Source organism: Tachysurus vachellii, chromosome 1 (assembly GCF_030014155.1).
Source record: "Tachysurus vachellii isolate PV-2020 chromosome 1, HZAU_Pvac_v1, whole genome shotgun sequence".
NCBI classification, from domain to species: domain Eukaryota; kingdom Metazoa; phylum Chordata; class Actinopteri; order Siluriformes; family Bagridae; genus Tachysurus; species Tachysurus vachellii.
Genome location: NC_083460.1, coordinates 37,041,418 through 37,065,646, shown reverse-complemented (window position 1 = coordinate 37,065,646; position 24,229 = coordinate 37,041,418). Strand labels below are relative to the sequence as shown.

Genomic DNA, 24,229 nt, shown 5'->3' with positions numbered 1-24,229 from the left:
ATCTCGCGCACACCGAACGACGGCCATATTTATTATTATTTTTTTTTTTAAGTGCTCATTGATTTGCTGTAAAACAGAAAGGAAACATGTCCTCGATAACAAGTTTGTAACAAGCGGACAGTTTGGTGTCGGATTCTGGCCACGAGTGCGAATGATGTACATCCAAACGGAGAGTCGCTGTTGACATCAGAGCCCTGGGGTTGATGTGCGTTTAACAGACGCCCGAATGGAAATGGTGCCCAGCGAGGAAAACCAGCTCGTACCAAAAGAGGTGAGAGAAAATCAGCCAGAGAAACAGAAAAGAACGATATAAAGACTGAGAGACAGGGCGCACGGCTTGTTCACACTGACGTGCCAGGAATTGAACTTGAAATCGGTTTGTTTTTCAGTGACACTACTGCAGATTTGCTTGCTAAACACAAATGACGCGTTGTTACGCATCTGCGCTAACTCAGCCTATATACGCATCGCTGTTAGCATAGCAAGTGTGCGGTAACGTTAGCTAGCGTTAGCTTCTGCGTCTTAGTTCTTATTAGCGACAAATAATCACTTACGTCGAATGTATAACGTTTCGTTGTTATTTTAGGAACGGATCAAATGACGAATTAGACTGTGCCGAATTAGAGTGTTTATGTTGTCAGCTAGCTAGCTAGTTAGCTTGCTAGTTAGCTGCTCTTAGCTTGATAGCTAACGACCGTTTGCTCTCGTATTTTAAAAGCTTTATAAAACGGATACAGATACAAACGTACGTTAACAATACGTTGGTTATTATGGTTTGTAACCACCTTGATATAAGCAACGAGTTAATTAACGTGTTGAGTAACTAGTTTGCGAAGTCGCACCGCGTTAAAGCTAAAACGCTAACTAATAAGCTAGCGGGAAAGCTAGTTAGCTAGCTGGCTACCCTTCGTCTTGTGTACATGTTCGTGTTTACTAGCAGGTAAAGATGTCAGCTGCAATGATTAACAATTTTTTTTTTGTTTTCTATAACTGAGTCGCATAATCAAATATATGACTAGTTTGTGTGGTCGAACTTGACACGCTGATGTTAGCCAAGTCAAGCAAGATCTTTACTGGAAGGTAGATAATTGAAAGGCGAGACTTGAGCGAATATGGATTTCTTAAAAGGACTGTCTTGTTGTGGGTTTTATTTCTCCTGGTCCTAATCTGATCAATCACCCTGAAGAAATCGTTCTTTTTTCATTGAGTTTTCCCATATTGTTCACGCGACTTTGTAAATAAAATCGTACTCAAATTTCCCATGACGTCTCAGAGTCCATGATGGTCCATTACAAATCTTCACCTGATCCATTTTACAGTCTTCATCTGACAAGTTTCTGAGTTTGTACCAACTTGTAGGTTCAGATTCTTGTTCTTGGTTTACACAAACACGAACGGAACCCAACACGAACGGTGTTCTGCTGTTGTAGCAAATATACCTCAGGGTTCTCCATGTTGGACAGTTTGAGATATTTTTCTCACCATGGTTGTAAAGAGTGGATATTTTAATCACTAAAACCTTCATGTGAGCTTAAACTGGTCTCGTCTGACCCGTCCAATCAACAGGGCTTTCCATTAACAGATCTACTACTTATTGGCTAAAATTCCAGGAGATGAACAATTTTTGTAGAAATAAAATTCGCTTCATGGATTGTTTTGATGCAGAATAATAAACATCAAATTTTTGTCCCATTTGATGTAGTAAAATTTTCCCAACTTATCAATTAGTGTTATTTTTCAAATAGAATAATATTATTTCAAGGCAGAAACAACCAACGTTGTGGGATCAGACAGGACTGTTGGATAGGATTGTTACCCCACTCGTTCTAATAAGCTGACTTGTTACTCTTTCTAATAAGAGAGTAACTGGTATCCCTCTAAAATATTGACAGACAAGTAAAGCATGATTTCCTGACGTAGACAAAGTCACACATCGTAAACAAATTCTTTGTTCCTGAGTAGATATTGGTGGTCCTAAAAGACAAAATCTGCCTGATCCACTTCAAGGTTCTATGTGAGATGCTTTTCTGCTCAGCATGGTTGTAAAGAGTGGTTATTTGTGCTGCCTCCTCAGTCATCTAAGCGGAAACAGGATGAAACTCACAGGACAACTGCAAACACAGATACAAATACAAAAATATATAGCAGTCAAATGACAGCTTCCTGTATCTTTTAGTATGTAAAGCTGCTATTAAGGCACTATTTCTAGTCAAACGCTCGCCACTGTTGTACCGAAAGCTACTCATGCTAATTGGTGACATGAAAAGCACTCGTTTTCTTCACTTAACATGATGAATGTTATTGTGCAGTCTGTTAAAAAAATCTGCCTGGATTTGATCAGGATCATTTCCTCTGGTGGGACAAGCAACACTCTTAGACCACTGAAACCGCACTGTCTAAAACCGGCTTAAGTTAACCTTACATTTCCTGGAATGGCATGATTTATATACTTCCTCATGCATTAGATTAGAGTAAAACCTCTTGGCAGCCGGCAGCTTAAATCTGCAGGTGTAAGGTTTCTGTAAACCATGTTTGATAATTCACCAGGTTAAATAATATTTTTTTTTTTTTTTTTTTTTTTTTTTTTTTTAGTTCATTAAGTGTAAGATTTCAGTCGATTTGTCTGTAGCTTTCTGAGTGACTGTTTCAAAGTCGGGCTATACTCAAAGGCCGTAGTCAATAGAGACTTGCATCCAGCTCCAGGGCTGCTGTGTACCCTTGTAAGAGGAGAAAATCGATTGTTTCTCTAGATTATGACCTTGTACTTGTGACTGCAAACAGTTCATTTAAACGTCTTGGAGAAAGAAATCAACCCGTGTTTGGTCCCACAAAAGTCCCAAAAATGGTCAGTTAATCAAATCTGTATGCCAGGATAAACATTATACATCTTGTATATATCTTGAATGCAAGAGGATTTCTACCAATTGACCCTCTTGAACTGGAAACACCTAAAGCACATTTAGCAGAAGCTTCTTAACTTTACTTGGCCTTGCACTTTCACACCCTTCCTGTTTAAGGAGTGCAAAGGAAACATGCACCCAACCCTAGCCTATCTCTTTAAATTCGTATTTATTTAATGAGAACGACTAAAATGTACACCTCGGGTTATGAGCAGGTTGCAAGAAGCCTGTGTGCTCATTTTGTGGGCGTCTGAAATAAACACCAACTGTTAGTGGCATTGTAGTTTTTCAGGGGGGATTGTTTTTCAGGGGGGATAGTGCTGAGCAGTGAGTCAGCATCGTGTATGTGCATTATTTAACTGATTAATACAATCCCCATCTTTACTCAATGGTAGAAGGTGAGGCAGGTATTCGGAGAGAAGCTGCTTATTTATGATTTTGAAGCTGATCATTCAAGCTTTACATTAGTTGGTCTTTTTAGTCATGCATTTACACACACTCCGGAACACAAGTAGGTTAGGAATAATTTTCATAGGTTGTGTATACTTCCCTGTGATCACTTTTTTTACTTAGAAATCCATGTGTAACCAGATTGACAAGAAGCCCATTGTGGGTGATATGACATTTATTTATTTTAATGAATTTTAAAACACCATTTTTCACAGTGAATTTTATCTTTAACCTGATCAAAGAGTAAATGTATTAAGAAATCTTATTGTACTATTACAATAATTACTATTACTGTTTTTCCCGATTATTTTCTAAGGGATTAGGGAAAATGCCAACCAGGATGCTAACCCTGCGGGTCTGTGTGCTTTCGGCTGCATGTTTCTTCGGTGGCGCTTTTGACTGTTTCTTCAGTGGCCCACACTGTTTATTAAGGCTTTGACGACCTAAATCCGACCTTATCGATATAGTATTATCTCCAAAACATTCTCAATTTTCTCTTGTTGGTTGGAAGGAAATAGCAGGTACTTGTAGCAGGTCCCAGGGAACATCCAGTCTGGCAGGTCTAAGATACGTCATATCTCTGAGATATCATCAGTGTTCTCGAAGACCTCTTATTATAGCTCTGCATGTGACTCAAAAGTTACTGTCTAGGTGTCGCTCTTATTTTTATGTATTTCATACACAAGAGTGCACTTCTGTCTCTTGTTTCATTTGTGTTTTTTCACAGTTTTTTGTTTTCCCTTGTTCTTTGCTAGCAGGGTATGTTTTGGAGTTGCAGGCAGAGTATTTTGGAGGAGATGATGAAGAGGTTCTCGCAGGTAGCTCTAGCATGAGCACTTCTGGGTGTCTTAACAGCATGGTTTTTGTGTGTCTGTGAGAGAGAATAAAAGTTATGATGAGGTCTAACCCTATAACCCACAGTTTTTGAATTCAGCTTTTAATGCACATGGTTTACTTTATAGATAAAAAATATAAATGGGCTGGTTTGTTAGGCCACTGCTGAGTCAGCTGGAGCTGTAGTGTAACTCAAATAATCAGAGAGAATTAGGACTTTTTTCTCAGACAGACGGACGGAGAAGACTTAACGGACAGACAGAGACAGAATGAAGGCTCTCCCACAGACAGACTGACAGATAGCGTGAAGAATTTTTCTCCTCAGACGGAAGCTTACCGTCAGTGACTAAATACTGACACTGGAGATTCCTTCCTAAATGTTTTAATAAATTAGATTACATATGCAGCATCTCTCGTATCCCCCAACTTTCTACAGAGCTGCTGTTTAGTCATATAGAAACAGAAACCTTATTTTAAAAGATGCTGATGCATACTGCAGTTCTCATCAGCGTAGACAGTGAGTGCTTAAAAGTTATTTCTGCTGCGACTTGTTTTCCACAACCTTTTGTAAACATCATCCTTTCCCCCATCCTCCCTCCCATACAGTCCGGTCTACGTGCGTCATTCTTGGAAAGCCCGGCATTTCGCTTGTAGTAACATGAGCAAACTGGCAGAGGAGAGCAGTCTGGGGAGGCATTGTGTGAGACAAAGGAAGCACTGGCCTTGTAAACAGATTTGATCCTTAGCCTTGTTGTCATTGGCCAGTTATTACACCGTTTAGCACATATTCAGTAAACTAACTTGCTCTCTGTCTATAAGCTGTCTATAAGCTGTGCTTACTCTAATTATGTAAACAGGTCATATCTATACCGAGTTGTGTAATCAGGGTTGTTCCACTTTCACCTGCTGGGCATTGAGCACTCCACCTATGGCTAAATCCAGGCAAATTGCTCAGTGGCACCGTTCCATAATGACTAGTATCGCCATGTGTGCTAGCAGCATGCTCGTTACTGAGAACAGAATAATTCTGTTCAGGTAACCGTGTAGAAGAAGGCCACATTTTTGTTTGTTTTTACACACATGGCAATAATAATAGCAAATTGATCTAAAAGATGGTGCATTTTGAATTTAAACACGCATTCCTCGAATACGAATAAAATTACTACTACGTGATCGCGTCTCAGTGCCGCAATTGCATGTGCACAGTTTACAGCACCCTGTGCTTGTTATTGTTGGATGAGCCTTGTTGATTTCCATGTCAGCCACACTCGTGCAGATACTCCATAGCTTGAGTCTTTTTCAGATTTTTTTAAAAAAAAAGCCCTTTACCCATAACTTATGCTACTTGGAATGATGTCTGCTGCACAGTCAGAAGCTGTTCCAGTAGTATCTGTGTTTCCAAGCACAGCTCCACACGCTTTGAAGCAGCTGTGCATGAAAGCAGAGTTGAAATAAATACGCACGTGTGTTCCGCCTGTCACAGAACGAGAACGCTGCCGAGGAACCCCGAGTGTTGTGTATTGTTCGGGACACCACCAACCCCAATACAGTCAACGAGAGACTGACTCTCAACCTCCCAGCTTCCACCACCCTCTCCAAGCTCTTCGAAGACGTCGCTCACAAAGCCGGCTACGTGAATGGCACCTTTGAGCTGGCATGGGCCAACGTGGTGGCTTTGGTGAGCGTCTCCTCCCCTCTTCTTTCTTTTTTCCATCTGTAAACGAATCTCTTGCTCATCATGAATTAATGAGTAGTCATGTGTCGATAACTGGGTATATAATGTAATATTCAACACTGGGTGACCCAAGTAGGCAGCACATATCCTTCAAAATTCCTTAAGATTATAGTCATGTTGTTTTGTGTAATAGTATTTTGGCCAGTGACTTGATAGCCTTAGTGTTCTACAGATGGTTAGGGATGCTAATCCTGCGGCAGAGGCAGAGCACAGGTGCCAGGCTTGGCGTCGGATCTCTGAGTAGGTCACTGGATTAAACTCTATATTTGTGCCAACAGCACCTTTAAATAGCTGTGTAATGCAGCGTCCAAAGTTTACGCAAACATGCGACATCATGGTACAGCTGTCCTCCATTTGGCTTCATGAAAAATAAAAATAAATACACATTTATTTTGTTTCTTTCTCTCTAATGCAACTAGACTCTTAGTGCAGGTTCTGGCAGAGCCCATATAAGCTAATCCCTGCACAAAGAGGTCTGTGAACGCACACTGGGGCAATGAATATTAAATATTTGCAGGTAAAATAGTCATTAATCTGCTGAAACAGTGAAGCTGTTGAAAAAAAAAAAAAAGATGCAGAATGATCCAGTAACGTTAAAATCCTTGATGTAGCGATAACCAGGCAACACCAGAAATATTAGCACCCTTGAAGAGAATGGACACGACCTGTCTGTCTTGAATGGAGTCATGAATATATGCATTGTTATGAGTCACATCAAGTGTGCTGAACAATAGTCATTATCTGATGGCAGTTACCATATTATTCAAGTATGCATGTAAACGGCATTTGACGTGATCCTAAATCAGACTTAATGCTTGCTTCAAGTGTTTTCTTCTAGATCTAGATAGAAAAGTGTATCACAATATTAAAGTAAGGTTATACTGGTTTAATGGATATACTATATAGTAACATAAATTCTGCAGGATTCTGGACTTAAAACCAAATATTGAATTTAAATAAATAAATAGCTTTTTGCTCTGTTGTATAAATAGTATTGTAGAATTTCAGCTGGAACTTCAGCTGGAAATCATGTATTATTTAATAAAAAAAAAAAAAATGTAAGCGCACACAAAGGAAATTTTATGTTGCTCTCGCACAGAATATTGCCAAGGATGCCATGTGTTTATCTGGTGTGTTAAACCTGTTATTGTCTTTGGGTTTAAAAGTTTAAAATGGTCTCATCTGGTCTATTTTAAGACAAATATTTGTTAAACGCTTTACCTGAATACCTGAAGTGCAGTTAATTGTGACATCAGATCAACGTGCATGTAAACACATTGACGTTTCTTTGCTGCATTAAAACACCGTCTTGCTTCATATCCATCCTCTTGGTACATCCATACATTTTAGATAAAACTACATCCTTCTTTCATGCCTGCCTGCCTCCCTCTCTATTTATTTATTTATTTATTTTTGTATCTGTCTCCATCTCCACAGGCTCCGCTGGACCAGGCCAGTGAGATGTCTCTGGTGGAGTCTGGGTTTGAGCTAGGAAAGAGGAACTTCCTGCAGCTCACAGACAAGGATGGCGAGCAGCCTCAGATAGCTTCTGTGAGTGGTCAGCTGTGCAGAGCTCGAAATGTGCAGTTATCAGTGTGTAATTAGCATGCTTCATTGGTGCCTGGGTCAACAAGTGGGTTATCTCCTCCAACAGCTGTTTCCTTATTGGCAAATGCTAACAGCCCTTCAGCGTTTCAGCCCTCTGTCTGACAATAGGGAAAGACAAAGCAGCCATTTCTCTGAGCAGCAAGCATCAGGGATGATTTAAATACAAAATGGAAAGTTGCTTATGTCATGGTGGGTGTTCTCATCCCAGACCTATGTTTCACAGCTGCTGTACAATAGCACATCGTAGCTTTTGACCCCCAGCTTCCTTTACTATCCTTGTCACAGATAACACTAATACAATGGTGAACAATGCTGAGAAATCGAATGTACTCGACTCAAAAGTTGTCACTGTTGTAATTTAATCCCCAAATTGTGTCATTCCAGTTGTAAGCTGGACTAGCCTATTAGTGCATTCTGGAGCGATTCTGTGCAGCTGTAATCTGTCTTAATTATGACGTTGACTTCATGGAGTCTGTCTTTGGCTAATGTTTAGGCTATGAGCTGTGCTTAAATCACACACAGACCCACCAAGGCTTGAATAGCATATTTTTTTCATACTTGATACACCATGCACTGCATTGTTCTGAATTTAGTTTTGTTTTGACACTGTTTCCAGTGCTCTCTTAAGATCTCATTAAGATGTCGATTATGTTGGTTTTCCAGGTCTCAGGGGTTCAAAACAAGCCCCAATAATCGCCACCACACCCTAATGCTTGACAGTTGGTGTAAAGTGTTCCTAGTAATACTCTAGTTTTGCCATGTTATTTTTGAAGAGTATGGACTTTCCCCCTAGCCATGCTTCCCCTTTTCTGACTATACCGTCGTAATGTGCATATAGAGACGTGATCGAATTTCCTTTGTTTTTGAGCGTTAAACTCTCTGAACTTGGACTGGGACCACTGTCAACTGTCTTAAAGATTCTCCATTTGTAAACAGTTCTTCTCATTGTAGAATGGTGAATTTCACGATGAGCAGAAACAAACAGTTGCTTCACTGAGCCCATGACAGACGCCCCTTACTTTGTGGTATGATGTACTGCTCCAGAATAGCGAGCTACCAAAGGGACTGCTTTTATAGAGGCAGTCTCACACATTAATGATTAATTTATTAATCATGTGCATTTCATTAGTAAAACCTGGCTAACAACGGTAATGACCTGTTTATTTATATATTTATTTTTTTAATCTATTCGTCTGAGGATATTTGTTTCTCCACAGAACTTCACTATTTATCACTATTTATGTAGGCCTTGATGAATAAAGTCATAGAACTGAAGAAGGGTGCACTTTTCTTTTCCCAGGGCTATAAGAGCTGATACAAGGCTCTTTATTTAATATGACTGTGTACTGATTAACAGACTACATAAAATGTATGGAGTTCTTTAGGTTTAAATGCGCATGGAAATGAAGTAGCATTTTCTAGCCAAAAAAGCTTTCTAAAATGATAAGCTCCTGTGATGGTTAAAAGAAAAAATAAAAAGCTTCTCACCATGTTGTTTTTCTCAAGCCTGTGGCCTAGCATGCTAGCTGGTATTAGCTCACCTTTTGTTTTATTATTTGCTGGGGAATCTGAACGGTTTATACAGGCGTGGTTAACTTATAATAAGTTAATACATCAATTAAATGAAAATGGAAACCTAAGGCACGTATACAGGAATTGTTTTTTTTTTTTTTTTTTATATATATATGGAAACTGTTCTGTATCAAGACCACATCATATCCAAAGAATACGTGCCCGATACCTGCCAAAACACGCTGTCTGCGACGATCTATCACAATGTCTCTGGGGACCAGAGTGCTTTAACATTGGCTGAGCCAAAGCCTTACTTTAAATACAGTCAGCAGAATGCTGCAGAATAATTAGCTGTAAGAATCTTTTAGAGTAGCATTAAGGCTATAAAGTATATTTGAAAACAAACTTCTCTCCCTCACATTGTGTGATTTGTGCGTACAGGATGAGTCCGGCACAGCAGACAGCAGCGGGCTGGAGGACAGTTCTCAGGACCGCTTCATTGGACCCCTGTCCCGTGATGGTACAGTAGGATGTAGCAGTGACTACAGCAGCCCAAGTTACTCCTACTCCTCCATACTCAACAAGTCTGAAACAGGTACCGTCTTGTAGATTTTTAGTTATTTATTTTTAGTTTGAATGTTTTATTGACTCTGAAACTGGTACCCGTGGAAGTGGTATACAGGCTAGGGGGAAAAAAAAAAGTAAAACTGTAGGCATGCCGTTTAACTGATTGAACTCTGATTCTAACTCTGATAGAAACTGTGTGTTCTTTCCATGTAGGATATGTGGGTTTGGTCAATCAGGCCATGACTTGCTATCTGAACAGTTTACTCCAGACCCTGTTCATGACGCCAGAGTTTAGAAATGCTCTCTACAAGTAAGTGCAAACCATGTCCTCATCTCCTACAAGATCATAGGAACACAGCTAATGGGGATAAATTCAATGTATTATTTCCTTTTCAGTTGGGAGTTTGAGGAGTCTGAGGAAGATCCGGTCATCAGTATCCCCTTCCAGCTGCAAAGGCTGTTTGTGCTGCTGCAGACCAGCAAGAAACGAGCCATAGAGACCACGGACGTGACTCGGAGCTTCGGCTGGGACAGCAGTGAAGGTGAGCTCCTCTCAGACTGCTCTCTACAGTACTTTCACCCAAGGCTTGCTTTTTCTAACAACCCTGTAGGTCTACACTACAATAAAATTATTTATTTATTTATTTATTTATTTATTTATTTATTTAATCTTCATCTTACATACACTGTTTCTAAAGTTTTTTATATATATATATGTATATATATATATATATATATATATATATATATATATATATATATATATATATATATATATATATATATATATATATATATATATATATATATATATATATATATATATATATATATATATATACATATATATATATGTATGTGTGTGTGTGTGTGTGTGTAATTTTAACAAAACCTTCCTATTGTAGCTAGTAAGTTCAACGGAGTGTTTTTATTAGATTCTTAACCTTACTATTTGTGTTAGTGTATAATTTGTTTTATTACGTAATAAATTTGGAGGATTTATTTTTCCTGTCTAATGCGACATGATCTAAAACCCACAAACCTGTTCTTTTACTTCCCACAAAAAAACAGTAAATGACAGGTAATTGCAGGATGGACGCAAAATTGTGTATGAGGAACTGATGAAATGTTAGGCCATCTGCAGCAATTTGAATCATTTTATTTGTATTTATGGCACATGGCATCACACACAGGCACACACACACACACACAGAAAATTAATGTGTGCCTGTCAGACTAGTGTGAGGGAAGGGTTAGCATTAATACCAGCACTGCCTATGAATCTTTAATCTATAGGCTAAATAATCCAATATAGGCTTTAATCTAATATAAAACATGCATTAAAATAATTGAAACATGAGCGGTTAATGAGTGTAAAAATAAATTTGTTTCCTAATTTAACTGCTGTTATGTATTATTTATTTGTTTATTTATTTATTTTTTATTGCCATGTCTGTGGAAATAATAGCATGCGATAAAACAAACTTCGGGGGGTTTAATATTTTGCCTGCCATTGTAGCAAATGTATTATATCTAAAGAAAGCTATTGCTGTGAAAGTGTTGTACATTTGTGTGTGTGTGTGTGTGCTCATTTGTATGTTGTGTAGCCTGGCAACAGCACGACGTCCAGGAACTTTGCCGGGTCATGTTCGACGCCTTAGAACAGAAGTGGAAACAAACGGAGCAGGTACGTGCTACAGCTCTTGGACGTTTATCTGATACTCCTCTAATCCACCAGGGACTGAACAAAGGAGCCAGTGTAACAGAAAAGTCTCAGGGGTTAGTACTTTGTGATTTGGAAGCTGTTTGTTTAAACACGGTCTCGTGATCCGTGCAGTGTTTAGAAGACACGTCAAACTCAGTCACAGGGCTTTTATTTATTTATTTATTTATTTTTGTTTACTGATGTGGATGGAGGGTGAATGATTTATCACTCGGGTTATATTCGATTGAATATGTTTTACTTGAATTAATGTAGTAAAATTGGCTAACCAGTACTAAAAATAATCCCAAGGCATTATGTGCCACTTAAGCTTTGTTTAATTATAATGATGATTTGGATTGGTGATGTACTGAATAACTGTTCTGACTCCTCAGGCTGATCTCATAAATCAGCTGTACCAGGGCAAACTGAAGGACTATGTGCGCTGTCTGGAGTGTGGCAATGAAAGCTGGAGAATCGACACCTACTTGGACATCCCTTTGGTCATCAGGCCTTTCGGAGCCAGTCAGGCTTTTGGCAGTGTGGTATGTCTCTGTCTTCATGTTCAACCTATCAGTTCTACCATACGGTTCTCTCTCTCTCGTTTTCTCGTTCTCTCTCTCTCTCTTTCTCGTTCTATGTCTCTCTCTCATATATATTAAATCCTTTTTAGACAGCCATAGAAAGCCAGCACATTTATTAACTGTTATTAATTATCTCCCTGCGATCTGATGTATGTAACAGGAAGAAGCACTGCAGGCCTTCATCCAGCCTGAGACTTTGGATGGTCCCAACCAGTACTTCTGCGAGCGCTGCAAGAAGAAATGCGATGCACGCAAGGTGAGCCGGAGCAGAGCAGATTATTGCAGTGTGTTGTCCTCTTCTGTGTGTCTCTAGTGCATTCTTATTGTATTGTTGCCTCTCACTGTGTCTTGTTCTTCAGGGTTTGCGGTTCCTGCACTTTCCCTACCTGCTGACGTTGCAGCTGAAACGTTTTGACTTCGACTACACCACTATGCACAGAATCAAGCTCAACGACCGCATGACCTTCCCTGAGGAACTTGACATGAGCCCCTTTATTGACCTCGAGGACGAGGTAAAAACCAATCTCCATGGTTAAACACTGGTTTAAAGGGTTCATGTTGAATTACTCTCTGTGTGTCTGATTAGGTAGAGCTGGTTGTAATTGATAGTGATCTTGTTCCCTCTTTGCTTTACCACACGTGCAAATTACAGAAATCTCCTCAGACAGAGAGCTGCACTGACAGCGGGGCAGAGAACGAAGGCAGTTGCCACAGTGACCAGATGAGCAACGACTTCTCCACGGATGACGGTGTGGACGAGGGCATCTGCCTGGACAGTACAAGCACCACTGAGCGGGCACTTAAGCCAAAGGTACCTCCATTCTTAACCCTGATATGCTGCATAATAGATAACGTATTCATGTTGTTCCGAACATTAAATGCAATAAATGCAGACTTTCATCCTTTTGCAGAGTTCATTGACCTACGAACTTTTCTCTGTAATGGTGCATTCTGGGAGTGCTGCTGGTGGACACTACTATGCCTGCATCAAGTCTTTCAGCGATGGTCAGTGGTACAGCTTCAATGACCAGCACGTCAGCAAGGTTCTTCAGCTTTCATATTTTCCTCCTCCTTCTTTTTTTTTGGCTTTCGTGTCCGTGTGTTATTTTTTTATATATATATATATATATATATATATATATATATATATATATATATATATATATATATATATATATATTGTTAAATGTATTCTAATTCTGCTTTATTTATTTATTTGCTGTAGATCACGCAGGATGACATCAGGAAGACATATGGTGGTTCCTCAGGGAGCAGAGGCTATTACTCCAGTGCCTTTGCCAGGTAATTTTAACCACAAATTTTTGTTGTCGTTGTCTCCACACACACACACACACATCTGCCTCTGGCTGCTTTTTTGACGGTGGGGCTTCAAAAGCCCATGCACACTCTGTCCTGGCCACAAAACAGACAACCGCCATTAAACAACTAAATGACGTCTTTTCGAGATGAATATTACAGACACTCTATGTAAGCCTGAACAAAGCCCCATTTAATGCAGCCCCGTTATCATGCACTTGTGGTTTTTAAGATGCCGTAGACTTTTCCAAGTTAATGACATTCTTACATCGTGTTTCTGACTGGCAATAATCCCTTACTTGTATTTTGTATTCTAACAGCTCCACAAACGCCTACATGCTCATATATAGACTGAAAGATCCCTCAAGGAATGCAAGTAAGAGAAGTTAAATATATATATATATAAAGCTCTTGTCATTATCGAATCTAATGGTTGTGAAGCATTCTCTCTCTTGTTTCTTTTTGCATTTAAAAATCAGTAGTTCATGCAGTGAATTTTGTGTTGCTGAATTATTTTGCTGGTTTGGAAATAAAAAGCTAATCACTGCGTGCAGAGTACCTCGACGTCGAAGACTTCCCAGAGCACATAAAACGTCTCGTTCAGAGGGAACGAGAGTCCGAGGAACAGGAGAAGAGACAAAGGGAAATCGAACGCAATACTTGCAAGGTACCGCGTGTACCTTTTTTATATTTTAATGCACATTTGTTTCTCTATCTGAATGCTCATGCTTGTAGTTTCGTTTGTTTGTTTAGATCAAGCTCTTCTGCATGCATCCTGTCAAGATGGTCATGATGGAGAACAAGCTGGAGGTTCACAAGGACAAAACACTCCGAGAGGCCACAGAAATAGCATATAAGGTAAGCCTAGGCTGCACTAATCAGTAGGGTTGGGAACCGAGAATCGGTTCTTATTCAGAACCGGTTCTGTTTTTTAACCGGAACCGCGCGGAATTTTCAAGTTTTGGTTCCAAGTGCGGTTCCTGTTTACACTGTTTACAGTCACGCAACCAAATTAACGCAGCTTACCACAGAAATCAGTCACTCGTGCTGCTGTGCTGAGGTACGCTTTGTGTTAAACATGTCTAAAGTGTGGATTCATTTCCAAAGCTACAACAATGAAGCAAATCTACCCCCTCTGATAGGGTTTTCTCTACAGCTGGAGATACAATAAGCCAGGAAAGGTCTCGTCTTCTCCCAGAGAAAGCAGACATGTTAATTTTTCTTCAGGAAATTTGCTAACTGTTTTGCTAAGTTGTAATTCTGGATGTTAAATTTGATGTTGGATTTATTTAACTATAAATTGATATGAATTGAAATGATCTGTTGAAAATATTTAAAGAGATTAATAAACACAAATGGAATTGTTTAAGTATTGTGGAATCGGAATCAGAACCGGGAATCGTAAGGAAGAACTGGAACCGGAATCAGAACCGGAAAATTTCTTTTGATACCCAACCCTACTAATCAGTGACGCTGTTATGCATAATTGCCAGTGACTGCGTCCTACATATGACCCAGCTGTAGCATTCATTCTGAACATGGCACTTCCACTACCATGCTTCACTGTATATTATAATACACTGTGTACACACAATCATTTTGTTTTTTTTTTTTTATTTTTATCCCCTGCTAGCTGATGGAGCTCGAGGGCGTAGTTCCATTTGACTGCTGTCGCTTGGTGAAGTATGACGAATTTCATGAATATCTGGAGCGCTCATACGAGGGTGAGGAGGACATGCCCATGGGGCTGCTACTGGGTGGGGTTAAATCCTCCTACATGTTCGATTTGCTACTCGAGACCCGGCGACCCGACCATGTGTTCCAGCCTTATAAACCTGGAGGTACCGTCAATCACTAACTAGTCATCTGAGGATCATTTCTGAGATGATCAGAATTTATCTTTAAATAAAACAGTTATATGATTTACAATTTACGTAAAATGCACATATTATGATTTTGTATATGTGTATATATCGTCTATGGTTTTTACTCTTCAGAGGTGATGGTGAAGGTCCATGTGGTGGATCTGAAGAGTGAGACCATCACTGCTCCTGTCAGCGTCAGGGCATACCTGAACCAAACCATTACAGAGTTTAAGCAACTCATTGCACAAGTATGTTTTCTCTCTCTCTCTCTCAGTCTGCAGACACTCATACCACAAGCACTACGATCAGTTAATTTGATCATGCCAACGATGCATGAAAGTCAAAATCTTGTCCTGGATTATCTTCTAGCAGCCAGTGCTGATAAATTTGAGTTTTAGAGATTAAAAAAAAAATCTCACCAAACAGCCACATTTATTCATGTTGTTCATTCCTCTGTTCAGGCCACTGGTCTGTACGCAGAAACCATGCGCGTTGTCCTGGAGCGCTGCTATAATGACCTCCGGCTACTGTATGTTCCCAACAAGACACTGAAAGCTGAGGGTTTCTTCAGGAGTAACAAGGTTTCATTTTCTAAACACCAAAGGGAACATTACAAACTATTTATCAGAAGTTCTTTGTTCGCGTTTGGCAAATTGTTGCATCAAACCATGGTTTTAGTCTCTAATAGATTTCTCTTCCTTTAGGTTTTTGTGGAGAGCTCAGACTCAGAGGACCACCAGGCCGCCTTCACCGAATCACTCCTGTGGAAACTTCTGGACCGTCATGGCAACACAATCAGACTGTTTGTTTCACTCCCTGAGCAGTCACCAGGCTCCGTGGCCCACAGAACTAGTTGCCCCAAAATGAGTGTTGACTCGGAGGACTCGTTTGGGGGGGCTAAAAGCAGCGGCCAGTGCGTAGAGGCCATACTGGAGGAGAGCACAGAGAAGTTAAAGAACCTTTCCTTTCAACAGCAGCAGCAGAAGCAATCCTCCAGCACCAGCGAGAGCCAGAAGAGCTCGGACCACAGTGATTTTGAGCACCTAGATTTCCCACAGCCTGAAAACCAGCTGGCTTCTGAGGAACGCTCCGACTCGGATGCCAACAACGATCGCAGCACCAGCTCCGTGGACTCCGACATCCTGAGTTCAAGTCACAGCAGTGACACTCTGTGCAATGCCGATGGCGCACCTCTGCCTCTGGCTAACGGCCTCGACTCGCACAGCATCACCAGCAGCCGCCGATCCAAAGCCCACGAGGGCAAGAAGGAGACGTGGGACACAGCCGAGGAAGACTCGGGCACTGATAGCGAATACGACGAGAATGGCAAGAGTAAAACTCAGACACATCACCTGTACTTCAGAGCGGAATCGTATTCTCAGGAGGATGCTGCCGGACATGGAGCGAACAGTAAGGAATACTGCTCATGGCTGTGTATTGGTGTATGGGGAAAGTTGCACAACATTTTTCCCCCTTGTGAATTTGATAACTCAACAAATTCTTGGGTAAAACGGTTCGCCATTCGTTGATTCTAACTATACTGTCTCCAGTAAGTGAATGACAAAAAAAAAAAACATAGTTCATTGTCAAAAACGCCATTGCATTTGGGGGCAAAATGACGGCAAGGATTTTATCTTGTAGGTGTTTAATACTAAATAAATGAACTGACATGGTTAAAAAAGTCTGATCAAAACTATACTAAGTTAACTTTACAGAAATAAAAACATTTCCTTGTTACCTTAGATGTATAGAATTGTTAAATCCTGTCGGTCAAGGTCTTGATTAATTTTCTAAATGAATATGCTTGTAACACCTGTATAATGATTTATGGATAATAATTTTAATAATGGATAATAATTTTCCATTATCTGTGTTTTCTGGAAGAAAGCTCAGTTGTCAGCCTTTTAATTTGGGCATCTCTAATGTAAAAACCATATGCCATGCAGCACTAATATTTACTTTCTGACAATCTGTTTAAAATAAATAATGAGGTCACCTTTTGTGTTTTGCTATTTTCTCCATTTTTTTTTTTTTAGGTTTACTTGTTCATGTTGATAAAAGGATCACACTGGCAGCATTCAAGCAGAACCTTGAGCCATTTGTTGGAGTAGCCTCTACCCAGTTCAAGGTCTTCCGAGTCTACGCCAACAACCAAGAGTTTGAGAGCGTACGACTCAACGAGACCCTTTCTTCTTTCTCGGATGACAACAAGGTTTGCCGTTTTTGTCTATTAACCCATTATAATGGCTTGCATTTTAATGGCATATATTTTATAAACCTAAAAATGTACAATTTTTTCTTCTTTTTTTTTTTGAAATCTGTAGATCACCATTCGGTTAGGACGAGCCCTAAAGAAAGGGGAATACAGGGTAAAGGTGTATCAGCTGTTAGTCAATGAATCAGAGGTACGGCACTATCAGCATCTTCAAACAATGTATTTGTTCCTAAGATGATGCTGTTTAGATAAGAGTTAGAAGATAGATAACATGGTTAATGAGAGTGTAATCTTTCTCTCTAGCCTTGTAGATTCTTGTTGGATACCGTGTTCGCTAAGGGCATGACCGTGAGGCAGTCCAAAGAGGTGTTACTGCCCCAGCTCCAAGAACAGTGCAAACTGGAGCTTAGCATAGACAGGTGAGCACCTGAATGCATCAGATCTCACTCACTCACTCATCTTCTACCGCTTATCCGAACTACCTCGGGTCACGGGGAGCCTGTGCCTATCTCAGGCGTCATCGGGCATCAAGGCGCAGGATACACCCTGGACGGAGTGCCAACCCATCGCAGGGCACACACACACACTCTCATTCACTCACGCAATCACACACTACGGGCAATTTTCCAGAGATGCCAATCAACCTACCATGCATGTCTTTGGACGGGGGAGGAAACCAGAGTACCCGGAGGAAACCCCCGAGGCACGGGGAGAACATGCAAACTCCAAACACACAAGGCGGAGGCGGGAATCGAACCCCTAACCCTGGAGGTGTGAGGCGAACGTGCTAACCACTAAACATCCTTCAGGCAGGTAGGGGTATCTGTGTCCAAATCAGTAATCACAAGAAGACCAGAGATCAGAAATTCAGAGGGCCTACCACAAAATATAAACCATTGCTAAAGCCTCAAACACATGAAGGCCAGATTATACTTGAATGCTGGAAAGGGAAAAAAATGAATAATGAACAATTTATAATCTGAAGCTGACCACCTCATTTGATGGTTTGGGCAATACTGTATATGTCTGCCATTTTAACTGCATTGTGTTGGTGTTACTGCCGGTATAAGATGAATTCTGCAGTGTACAGGGCTGTGGTATCTGCTGAGATTCTGCCAAATGCTTTTAAATCATGGGAAGGTGTTTTGAAGTGCAGCCAATGACCCAAAGAGTACTTTCAAAAGCGACCCAAGGATGGAATAAATGGGTATTTTTTTTATAGCAAAGATTTTAAGTCTTCTGTAATTGCCAGGTCAGTCCCCGGACCTGAATCCAACTGAGCATGCAATGTACTAGCTGAAGGCAAGACGTAATTACTGTAGGAATTTAAATGTCCTTAAATTAAAGCTAATATATTCACCTAGAGCTCATACAGTATAATACAGAATTTTATTTCAATATACTGTAATATAGTAGACATCAACAATAACAATAACTGTCAATGTTCATTGTGGACATGACTATTTTTTGGGAGTCGTAGCCAGAATTGAATGAGATGTGGACCACTGGAGTAAATAACTTGATAGGGTGAAAATATTAAAAAATAAAACCCATTTGTATCAGACTGCAGTGTGAGAACTGCCTGATCATCCACAGTGACACCGTAGCAACTCCGAGGTCATATAATAGTCACACCGTAATCTTTTGTACAGAGATAATATAATGAGAGAATTTGCCGTGGACCTCATGAAACTCAAAAGGTTATTAATTTCAAACTCTGTGCCCAGTTCTGCTGCTTGTACCAGCAGCTGACCTTCAGAGGTCTGACTCACAGGTATCATGTGGCAATGGAGCTGAAACCCTCACAGAATCTAAATTGTCTTGTTTGGTACTCGTGTAGGTTTCGACTCAGGAAGAAGACATGGAAAAACCCAGGCACGGTGTTTCTCGAGTATCACGTGTACGAGGAGGACATAAATATCTCTAGTAATTTGGAAGTCTTCCTTGAAGTACTTGACGGTAAAGATTTTTTTTATCTCTATTATCGAATGACAATTGCAGATTATTTTAGTGAGAAAATGGCTGAAGTCTTCTTACTGTTTCTTGACGCATATGCCTACGTTTTAATGGTATATAGTTCTAATGGATATTATGTTTATAAATAACGAATGAAAGCTTGTGTGAATGGTATCATGATTTCGTAGAAGTCTTCAACAAATCTAGTTATTTCTGCAACAACCCAGAACTCAGCACACCTAGATAGTGACCAGCTAGTAAGAGATACAAACCAGTCCTGTGGTTGTGTGAAAATGGCTCATCTCATGTTCTCGTCTTAGTATAACGTCACTCCTCCACACCAGTTATTTCTGAGACAGCTTCCTTTATTTTGTTTGTTGTGTAGGTGAGACTCCTTCAGCTGCTCCTTTTTGTTTAAAAAAAACAAAACAAAAAAAAACAAATGTGATGGTTGAATATGACGCCTGTTGCCTAATTTATGCAGAGCAGAAATGCACTAATAATAGCTGTTGAAGCTTTGGCACCAGGCTGCTTTTGGCACCGACTCCTGCGCATGGAAATCTTTCTAATTACACTTTGACTAGGGAGCCATTGCGTGATTGCTCACGTGGAGCCTAGTGCCAAAATAATGGAACATGAGTTTACAACCAAATGTAAAGCAGTTACGTCTCAGTGTCCTTGTGTACTTTATGCAAGAAAACCTGAATTCTTTTGCTGTCACTTTTACACAAAAAAATGTGCTATGGCTTGACACTAGCTATAAAATCATTCAACTCTATGTATGTAAATGAAACATTAAAGGTTGTACAGGTCTATCATCAAAATGCCTTCCTTTGTAACGTGTCACAGAACCGGAGCGGATGAAGTCCATGTCTCAGTTGGCCGTGCTGTCACGGCGCTGGTGTCCGGCTCAGATGAAGCTGGAGCCCTTCCGGGAGGTGGTGCTGGAGAGCAGCAGTGTAGATGAACTCAAGGAAAAGGTAATATCCAGATGACACCTCCCTCTGTTTTTTTTTTTTTTTAGCTCCCAGATGTAAAGTTAGCACTGCTGCTGATTAGTGAACGAAGGTGTTTCATTCTCATCATGTTTGTTTCCCTGCAGCTCAGTGAAATAAGTCAGATTCCTCTCGAGAACTTGGAGTTCGCAAAGGTATGACTGCTTGGTTATTTACATTTACAGCATTTGGGAGATGCCCTTATCCAGTGCAACGTACAAAAGTGCTTCTAAGTCTCTTTCACTGAATACATTAACTCTGGTTCACTATGTAACCGACTTGATACCATGAGCCTAAAACACTGTTCAAACACTTCAAGTATTTCATGAAGAAGTAGGTCTTCAACTGTCGTTTGAAAATAGCAAGTTGACCCAGCTCCCCGGACCCCTAGGGGAAGTTCATTCCACCACCTCGGTTTCCAACAGAAAAGAGTCTTGTATACTTACCTCTTATCCTGAGAAATGGTGGGACTGGTTGGGATCTTGGCGGTTGCTCTGTGAGAGCTACAGACAGTTAATTATAGACAATGCATTCAAGAATTTTTGAAAGAAGTGATAGAAGTGATACTGGTCTGTAGTTACTGATGTCTGATGGACCCAGAGCAGGTTTCTTCAGGATGGGAATAACCCTTGCCCTGCTTATTTAAGTCAGAGATCTCAAACGCAGGGGGTGTGTGTTATTTATTTATTTATTTAGGTGTTCACCATTTTGGCATATACATGAGCTCATAGCTAGTATTAATTCTGTGCTCATATGGAGATGTGCATCATCATGGCTTCTGTTTTTGTTTTTTTAAACCATAGATTGTTTTTTACATTCAAATAAATAGCTTTCAAATTGATGTGAAACCTCACCAACTTTAGGGTTGGGTAGGTGGGGTTGGATTACACCTGAATAAATGTTAAAAACTTTAAAAACTGTTAAGTTTTTATCCAGTGTTTACTACACAATCAGGAATAATAATAATCCAAAATGTGTGTTAAACATTAAAATTATTGTGAATTTTACATAGATAAACAATTTAGTTCAGGGCTGTAAATAATACACCAATTCAGTGTTTGTTTACTAGTGGATTTGTTTACTAGTGGCTTTATTAGAGACAGACAGACGGCACTAATTAAAATCGGTAAAGGTTTCCATCCGGTCATCTTTAAACATCAGATCAGAGACGATAACTGAAATCAATTTATACTGTATAGGTTGAACAAGGCTAGGACCAGACTCAACTTTCACGTGTTTTGTAGTGGTCGGTTCACCATGTGTCCGTCTTCCACCTGTAGGGACGAGGAACATTTCCTTGTGACATATCTGTGTTGGAGATCCATCAGGATCTGGACTGGAACCCAAAAGTTTCCACACTTAACGTCTGGCCGCTCTACATCTGCGACGATGGTGCAGTGGTGTTTTACAGGTAACACCACACAGGACAGGATAGAAAGACAACACAAAATCTTTTCGGCTCTTTAAATCTTTGCTGTAAAACGACTGTGGGGCATGAAGTGATCTGGTTGTATTTTTACTTCTAAAGGACATTTAATAATATAAACGTTAAAATTATGTAAGCTTCATATGTCGTGATCTCAAAAGCAACCACTTAATTGAACTCTGGATATTGAAAAACACACGCGAGAGACACACCATGGAGTGTGTGTGTGTGTGTGTTTAAGATCGCAAATGATCATGTAATTTTTCGGGTTGAGAATTTTTTTCCTAATATTTTTAGAAATTATTATTTTTTGCCTTACTTGTTACTGCAGTGTATTGTAGTGTTGTATGTTTGCATGTGTGTGTGCTTATTTAGTTGAATTCTGAATTATCGCCTAATGACTGTGTCTGTATCCTGTAGGGACAGGACTGAGGAGCCCATGGAACTCTCAGAAGAAGAGCGCAACGAACTGATGAAGAAAGAGAGCAGTCGGATGCTGAAGACGGGCCACCGGGTCAGTTATTCTCCCCGCAAGGAAAAAGCTCTCAAGATCTACCTAGACGGAGGGCCTTCGAAAGACCCGGGCCTAGACTGAGAGTGGCCCCCTTACACTCTGATCACTTTTTTGTTTAAAAATAGCTGGCCTGCCCGCTGCAGTGTAGCGTTGCCTCACCAGGGGCCCTTGATGGCGTTGGAGCCCACGTCCAATACAACGTCACCGGTGCCGGACAGCCAGCGCTGTCTTCTCCGAGCCCTGCGGGGGTCTTGTGTACCAGGCTCAGAACTTCTACTGTGCACTATAGTTTCTCATAAAATTTAAAGGGAAGTGCAAAGCCTGTTTCAGCTGAAGGGACTTCCAATATCACTCAGATAAATCAGTCATGACCGAAATGGATGCACTTGTGGAATAGAGAAGACTGTTTGTATCTCTTTCTCTGGCTGTATCAAATCTATCACCCCCTCAATAATTGTTCATTATTCACTCATTTCTTTAAGTAATGCTCTCGTCCACCACCTTACATTCACGTTTCCACGATCCTGGTTTTGCTCGGTTGAGATACATGACAAGCCCCTCATCATCAACATGACCGTAATCAACCTCTGTGTAGTTTTGAGATCCTTCACTAACTTCAGGTGTATTCTAATGGTTCTCAGAATTCTGGGTCTTGTTTGATTAATTAATGAATTAAAAGCTTCTCTCCCTGATGACGAGGCTCCGTCCTGGCCTTTTCCCAAGAGCACGTCTGGGTGTGACTGTGGCTGATGCTCTTTGCATCCGTGCTGACTGCTGACCCTTTGCAGAGGGAACCCCGCCTCTTGATCTCGTACAACTCCTCCCACTTCTTCCTCTGGGGTACTCGCACTGGTACATTTTTATTTAGTCTATCTTTATGACTAGGGTAATACAAATCAAGTGAAGCTTTATATTTCCTGATTTAACCTTTCTTCCTACATACTCCTTGTAAATTATTTTCACCCCAGACTTGATAATGATTATGACGATGATGCTAGGTCTTGTGAGTAACTGGCACACATTTTAATTTTCTTGCTCTGTAACCCAATTTTCGTTTTTGTCCTGTTTTTATTTCTGCACAACATGAACGGAGCCTGTGCTAAGTGTGTGCATTCTCTGCGTGATGCTTCTTGCTGCTGTTTTTGCATAGCCAGAGAGCAAAAAACTCTAAAGCAGGGCTGCCAGATGAAACTCGCTAGTTTCTTACCAGGTTTAGTAGGTGTGTTTAGAACAGGAAAACCACCAGACTGTGTTGTGGTTAGGTGGAGTTTGGTGACCCTGCTTTAGAGCCACACTGGAGGAGCAGCGCTCTGGCTCGCAGAATCACTCGACTAAGCCGGACCACCGTGGGTCCCCTGGGCTCCTAATTCTGCCACAAGCTGATCACTGTAGACTTGCCAATATGGAAATAAATAAAAAAATCACTTTCTGTATGTGCTCATCATTTCAGGAGATCAGTTGCTTACATATCCTTAAAAAGCATTCAATACATGGACAGAAAATGAATCTCTTCCATACTTGAAGTACTTTACATCTGTTTCCAATAAAGTGGCCTTAACACAAAACCTACCACACAATAGCTCAGAAAATTGCACTTGTTCTACCTTCATTTTTGCTTAACAGCAAAATCTGAGAAAAAGTCATATAAATTTCCTCTCAAAAATATGCTGTTTTTTTTAGAGGAATCATTAAAAATGACTCCATGACATGTATATCCATGTATATTTAGTATAAATATTAGCACGTCAGAGGGACAGCTCAGCTTGGCTGTTTTGGGGACAAGATCAGAGAGACTTGGACATGTAGAGAGGAGGGAGATGGTTATATTTGTAGAAGATTGTTGGAGCTGAGCTGCCAGGTAAGAGGTCAAGCGGAAGGCCAAAGAGGAGATATATGGATGTTTTGTAAGAGGAAATGAAGTTAATTGTGCAAGAGTAAGAAGATACCGAGGAGAATGTTTTCGTTGGAAACATGATTCGCTGTGGTGACCCCTAAAAGCTTAAAGTAGATGATTCAGTATGCATACTGAAGGTTTTGTGTTGGTGAGAT

At 40.3% G+C, this 24,229-nt stretch overlaps 1 protein-coding gene across 3 annotated transcripts; it reads left to right on the top strand.

Annotated features, from left to right (window-relative positions):
* On the top strand, positions 1-23,613 carry usp47 (ubiquitin specific peptidase 47). Of its 3 annotated transcripts, XM_060886043.1 has the most exons (28): positions 1-271; positions 5,668-5,862; positions 7,357-7,470; positions 9,481-9,634; positions 9,820-9,916; positions 10,003-10,148; positions 11,214-11,293; positions 11,704-11,853; positions 12,053-12,148; positions 12,252-12,404; positions 12,545-12,703; positions 12,804-12,935; positions 13,118-13,194; positions 13,530-13,585; positions 13,764-13,876; positions 13,963-14,067; positions 14,843-15,050; positions 15,207-15,322; positions 15,536-15,655; positions 15,779-16,484; positions 17,111-17,286; positions 17,399-17,479; positions 17,593-17,708; positions 19,130-19,248; positions 20,095-20,225; positions 20,348-20,395; positions 21,521-21,651; positions 22,087-23,613. In XM_060886043.1, the coding sequence occupies exons 1-28, from the start codon at positions 227-229 to the stop codon at positions 22,259-22,261; spliced, it is 3,999 nt and encodes a 1,332-aa protein (XP_060742026.1). In that variant the 5' UTR covers positions 1-226; the 3' UTR covers positions 22,262-23,613. The 3 variants fall into 3 exon arrangements, with proteins under 3 accessions (XP_060742026.1, XP_060742035.1, XP_060742043.1); XM_060886052.1 differs by lacking the exon at positions 5,668-5,862; XM_060886060.1 differs by lacking the exons at positions 5,668-5,862; positions 7,357-7,470.
* The last annotated feature ends 616 nt before the right edge of the window (positions 23,614-24,229 follow it).

What these genes read in the sequence shown, in the direction of transcription:
- usp47 (XM_060886043.1), top strand. Translation starts at nt 227, where the DNA reads ATGGAAATGGTGCCCAGCGAGGAAAACCAGCTCGTACCAAAAGAG. An exon ending in CGGCTGGGACAGCAGTGAAG is followed by an intron (nt 10,149 to 11,213) that starts GTGAGCTCCTCT and finishes TATGTTGTGTAG; the next exon opens with CCTGGCAACAGCACGACGTC. An exon ending in TGCCGGACATGGAGCGAACA is followed by an intron (nt 16,485 to 17,110) that starts GTAAGGAATACT and finishes TTTTTTTTTTAG; the next exon opens with GTTTACTTGTTCATGTTGAT.